Source organism: Mugil cephalus, chromosome 14 (genome assembly GCF_022458985.1).
Source record: "Mugil cephalus isolate CIBA_MC_2020 chromosome 14, CIBA_Mcephalus_1.1, whole genome shotgun sequence".
Lineage (NCBI taxonomy): Eukaryota > Metazoa > Chordata > Actinopteri > Mugiliformes > Mugilidae > Mugil > Mugil cephalus.
Genome location: NC_061783.1, coordinates 3,300,180 through 3,306,167, shown reverse-complemented (window position 1 = coordinate 3,306,167; position 5,988 = coordinate 3,300,180). Strand labels below are relative to the sequence as shown.

At 42.4% G+C, this 5,988-nt stretch overlaps 1 protein-coding gene across 2 annotated transcripts in view; it reads right to left on the bottom strand.

Moving 5' to 3' along the window:
* Positions 1-1,461: 1,461 nt before the first annotated feature.
* LOC125020452 (solute carrier family 66 member 2) overlaps positions 1,462-5,988 on the bottom strand; it is a 29,866-nt gene continuing 25,339 nt past the window's right edge. For both annotated transcript variants that reach the window (XM_047605792.1, XM_047605793.1), the window contains one exon: positions 1,462-4,887. In XM_047605792.1, the coding sequence (XP_047461748.1) occupies positions 4,677-4,887 (211 nt within the window). In that variant the 3' untranslated portion in view covers positions 1,462-4,676. The remainder of the gene's footprint in view (positions 4,888-5,988) is intronic.

The window sequence follows — 5,988 nt, the reverse complement described above, 5'->3', positions numbered from 1 at the left end:
GTCCTATGTGGAAGACCATTGATTTAACTATTTATTTTACACAAGGACGCTCTCAGACAAAACACTATGTGCCGTACTTCTCCAATATTTTTTTTTTTTCGCATATCATTAATAATAAATGGATTGTGGTTGCCGGAGAGGGATGCTGGCTCACTGCGGCACTGTTGACAGAGCATCAGTTTAAGTTTTCAGCACGGCGTCCTAAATATGTTCCCCATTACAGTTTAAATTTGCCGTGGTCCTGCTGCTCAGTCGGGCCTGGTCTAATCACCAACGCCTCAAATTCCTCTAACAAGGCCGATTATTAAATAAAACATCTACTGTTCACTTAGGAAGGAGACTTGATTAAAATGTGACTGCCTAGAGCTGAGCGAAGTGATTCTGGATTTCCACCTCTTCTCATCCATGTAGTGGATTTGAGATTTATTCTCTATCAACTACCACAGCATGTCATCCAGACAGCATTATGTGACACTGGTTAGTCAGTTAAAACGTGAAACATACAGTTATAAAATTTGAAATAAAGGAAGCACAAGTTCTGAGATCTGGTTGCATCTTGTTCTACGCAGCCAAATGAATCAGTCCATTAGCCGTCACATGCGGCTCTGTCCCAGCTCCAGACTCTCTTCAGGCTACAACAGAGTCACTGACTTTAATAAACTGAAGAAAGTTCTTCCGAGTAAATTTGAGTATATTGGGAGGAATCCTTCCTGTCGCTCCTAGTTTGATGCAGAGATATTAAGTGATGCTGTTAAAACGTACAGAAAGCACTGGGGGATTTACAAACATGTCTCTCTCAGAGAGAAACTCTCTCACGCACCCACTCAAATTCCCCAAGTCACCGAAGACAATAAAAAGAAATATTTGAAAGGTTGTGCATACGAGTTGCTGACCTTGAGTTTAAATCAAATTAAGTGTAAACACATCTCTGCCTGAATGCTAGGTCTGAATTATACATGTGTGCGGCAGAAAAGACATTCATGCGGTATTTGTTTGTGCAGATTTCTAATTCTAATTCAGTCAAACAACTTGCGTCCACAAAAATGAAAAGCCAGTGTACAAATCATGGCTAATCTCTGAGACAGATGCATCCTGGTTAATGGTGCAGTGAAAGCCTTAGAAAGAGAACATTATGAATCTCGCTCCGCATTTACAAAACGCCTTTTCGGATCCATCTTTTCACCCTTTCTCATCTGGTGCATCCATTATCTGCGGACTGCCTCCTCTCTGCACCAGTAGAGAGCTTCATTTGAAAGCCTAGCAATTTATGTGCGCGTGCTTCTGATGGCACATTTCCAAAGCCCAAAGAAGGACCAAGGCTAGTGGGCTTTATTCCTCCTTTGACAAGTGATGTCTGCCAGACCTGCACGGATGACGAGGGTGACTGTGGACGTCTGCGCAAATGACACAAACATCTCTATCAAAAGGAAGAAAAAAAAAAAAAAGAAAGACACACGAGCCTCTCCGTGTCTTCTTTATTGGGTGAAAATGCCACGTTAGATTCTCAACAATACTGAGCATTCCCACAGCCTCAAGTCTTGTGAGTTACAGTCAATAATAGAAAAACAAAAAACATGTAAAAAAAATAATAATCAATAATGGTGATTTTGGTACATCGAGTAACTAGGTATGAGTTTCACAAACAAGGCGATACAAAACTTGGATATTTCTATGGGAAAACACCTTCACATGAAAAACTAAATGATACAATGCATTAAGTAAAATACTAGAATTAAAAAATAAAGCAGTCAACTTGATCTGGTTAAGCTCAACAAGAAGCTGGAGAAGGTATCTCACATTAATACCCGCATCACAGTCACACTCACCACCGTCAGGATAAAGAACAAATGTACAATACCTTACACCTTAAAAAGGATAAAATAAATAGGGTAGCTAAAAGATGTAAACACACAAAAAAAGGTAACCTCAGCTACTGAGATACCAAGGTCTCTCTTCCCATGTCTTTAATATTTAGAAGAAACTAACTCAGAGGAAACTATCTGCCACGTCCCAGAGGTACAAAAGGAAACTCTCCCGCTTCACGAGGCTTCGAAGAGGAGGACAGAATTAGGTCTTCTCTGGCGCACAGTTCACTGCGGGGCTGACAGGCCTACTGGTTTGGCGTTCCCTCCTCTCCCCAGGGAGAAATTACAAAACAACAAAGAAAAACCCTCACTGCGTTACGAGGCTGATTCTGTCCCCGAACAGGAAATTAATTTCTTATGAAAAAACACAGATGGCGTACAACCTGGCCACACACTGATGTGGAGTCCTGAGCGGGGATATTAAAGGATGCTAATGGATTTGCCCACGTGGCGGCTGCAAATGTATGGTTTTCACTGATCCCTCTATATACAGTTCACTTCATTAAGGAATAATTCCAGTTCATTACAAATTGTGCTTTGGTCCTCATGTTCAATAATAATACCGAACACCGTACTCACAATCTCAGCTATTAACTTGCATATGACAACGATATTATGGCTAAAAGGACTTACAAAAACAAGCCTGAGGACTTCTGTTTGATTTGACCATGTGATTTATAATTTCCCACTCCAAGCAGTACAATGATTTGTCCCGTAATAAATAAACGCCTGATTGACCTTTGCTAATGCTGTGGCCGGCAAGTGCACAAGCAGCCTTTTGGAAAAAGCTAACCAGTCTAGACAACTAGCTGTTACTACGTGTTTCTAGTTGAATAGTTTTAACCAGCAGCATACAGTACAGTGAGCATACAGCGAGTGAACAGAGAACGCTAGCAAAAAAAAATCTATTGGCAATCATGCACCTCTCTAGAAATGTAAGTAGACGTTGCATCGGCACAGAGCGCACAGTTGTGACTGGTCACAAAGCACTTCATCATCCACGTCCCTCAGTGGCTGTAGCATGAATTAGCCTCAACTCCGCGCACAAATAGAGCAAGCTTACAACTGTATAGGTCTCCCACGTAGGCTCCAATTGAGGCTCTGTGTTCACATTAGTTTAGGGTAGGAGGCGGAGCCATGGTACCTGACTGTCACCCCTTAGCCCTAACCTTAACAAGATGGCGGCGCCCATTTCTGCAATAGTTTGGCTTCACTTTGTTCCGTGGATGGAGGGTATGGTGGTGCAGTACCCATATTTATGATAATTACAAGCAGAATAACAATTTATGTCGCTCATTTACATGAGCCTTGATTCATTATAAATCACCTGGGGCTGAGATATTAGGAATTATGAACACTCGGACCCAAATATCTCCAGCTTTCCATAAACAAACCACATAAACAGCACCCTCAAGAAATGTAATAATAAAAAGAGCTGGAGCGCGAAGGCCTCCAAAAAAATCTTATATAGACTATATTGTGATGACTGCAAGGCCATCATGAGACCTCAGAATACTACACGAGCTCTCCCAGGTAAAAATAACAGTCATTCTTATTATTCTGCCAATACTGCACAAATGTATCACAAAGTACTAACAAAACCAGAAGCGTGTAACCTTTCTAAATCATTTCAGTTATGACACGTGGTATAAATTCGGTCTTCATCAACAAGATGTATCCTTCCGGAATGACAGTCAAGATAATTCATTAATTCATTTATTCGCTTGGGGTTACTATCACCACATTTGATCACCAGCTCCGGGCAGAAATGCGTGGACTGTACAGAGGACAGCGAACAAACTACACAACAAGCACGTGTCTCTGTTGTGTTTGTGGAACAGCACAGACTCTGGTGCGATGACAGAGCTCAGCAGGAGCTACCCCTGTGAGTTTATGGAGAGAATAAATAAACTCTCAGCAAGGTTTTTCTCAAATCAGCACATGGAGAATTTGTGGAATAAAAACTCTGAAGCAGAACATACAAAATGTCATCAACAGCTTTAGTACAAAAATGTTTGCATTTTCTATTCAAGGCCACTAATGTTTATGACCATTTTTTTTTTTTTTAGAAGCCAGTGGACTGCATCTTCAAACCTTGGGGCCCTTTCTTCCTTTGGTACACTCTGATTGCCTCTGTTTTCTTACTTTAATCCCACAACAATGAGTGTCAGAGCATGTGGTGACCGTCTGTCCAACAGCTGGTGGACTGACCAGCATATCATGTTGGGTGCACAATAAAACACCGAAATGCCATTTTGTACATTCAGTAATGTTGCAGGTTAAGATTCAGGACATTTATATTGCTGGTAATGCAGCAAGCAGTGTTCAGACGCGTGTCTGTGTTAAGGCAGAGGGTCCATGCAACATTCATCACTGTATGTGGACGACAACGGTGCGTCCACATTTCCTTGAGCGCAGATTTCAGTGTATACAGTTGCAGTTTACATGTACTGCGAGTTAGTGTGTGTGCATAATATGCTCCCCATGCACAGGTTGAGTCAACGGTATATTCTCTGAGACGTCTGCATGCATCCTGCCGCATTGAGACATCAGGAGGATATTGAATAAATCAAAAAGCATGAGTTTCTGTGTAACAACTGTCCTTCGGCGACCGCTGCCGGCACAACACCCCCCAGGTGTCTGTGCGTGTTTATCCCTTATTTATGAATGTGTATGTGCCTTGGTGTATACACGGGGGTGAAGGTGAGAAGCCTGCATCGTCTCAAGGTGCTTTGGTACTCCTGTATGTTTATACATTTCCGCAGTCCCTCCAAAAAGTGCTTCCTCGCTGCTGCTTCAATGTAGAGGCTCTCAGAGGGCTTTGGCACTGGTGGTGTGGGAGACGGTGTGGGACACCGGTTTCTGCGGGTAGCGGCTGTAGTAGTAAACCTGGAACAGGATGGTGATGTCCACGAAGACCTGCAGCAGCCCGCATGTCCAGAACTGCACAGGAGCCTGGGTGACCAGGAAGTAGCCCGTTTTAAAGGTGTCACCGCTGGTCCACATCAGAACCATCTTGATACTGAAAGGAAAGAACGAGACAAGTTACAGCGAGGCTGTTGTTATCTCACAAGAAAATAAAATGACACATTCATCCAGTTAAATTCTATTCAATTTTACCAATAGAGCCGTAATGTCAATACAAACTGTCTTAAGGTGCTTCACAGAACCCAGTCTGAAACCCCTAGAGGAAGCATGAAGGCAACAGAGGCAAGAAAAGAAACTCCCTTCACAGGACGAAGCCTTGAGCAGAACCCAGCTCATATGGAGGGGCTCATCAGCTTGAATCCACCCGAATGGAGACAGAAAAAGTGGAAGGAGAGAACAGCAGGAGCAACAAGATCAACAAGTATCTGTCATAGAGACATACATCTGACTAAAGTGCACCCGACATTCATGTGGATGTTACTTGGCAGCAGCCATCCCCAGCAGGATGCAGCCTGACACAGGCACAAAAACGGTTTCGGAACAACTGAAAAAAACATGCACAAGCTGTTGACCTGCCTCCAGATTCACTAGATTATACAAACTGATTATGACTCAACTACTTTGGAGGCAGGCAAAATATTAGGAAGGTTGTCATTAGGTTATGCTTGATCTGTATGTAACTGTTCATGTTACATGAAATATTGATAGTGAATATAAACCCAATCTGTTTTTATTTTTTCACTGGCGTGGCAGCAATGCACTTTCGTAGTTACCCATAATGCCCCATAATGTAAGGTTAGCGTGTTTTTGTGAGAACGGGGCAACTTTGATAACTCGACTTAGTTCATTCACAACAATATGTTACTTCCTGGCCAACCTGGGAACTCAGCGACTAGCATCAGATGATGTGGTTTCTAACGTAACGCCCAGTTTTTCGGGGCCTCTGACATGCAAAGTTAGAATTATTAGTAACTAGATGCTAATGGAGCAGGGCTGTGTGTGAGCTTGGATTATTATTCAGCATCCAAGTGACCACTAGTTAGTTAGTTAGCTCCCTTGGGCTAGATCTATTTTTGGTTCTGTCTTCAGAACACATTTCAAATCATAATGTAGCAGAGGTAATGCTGTATTCACTAGGCAAATACTGATTGTATCTAATTACTCACAGAACTAATTGAAGCACAGCTTACTAGTC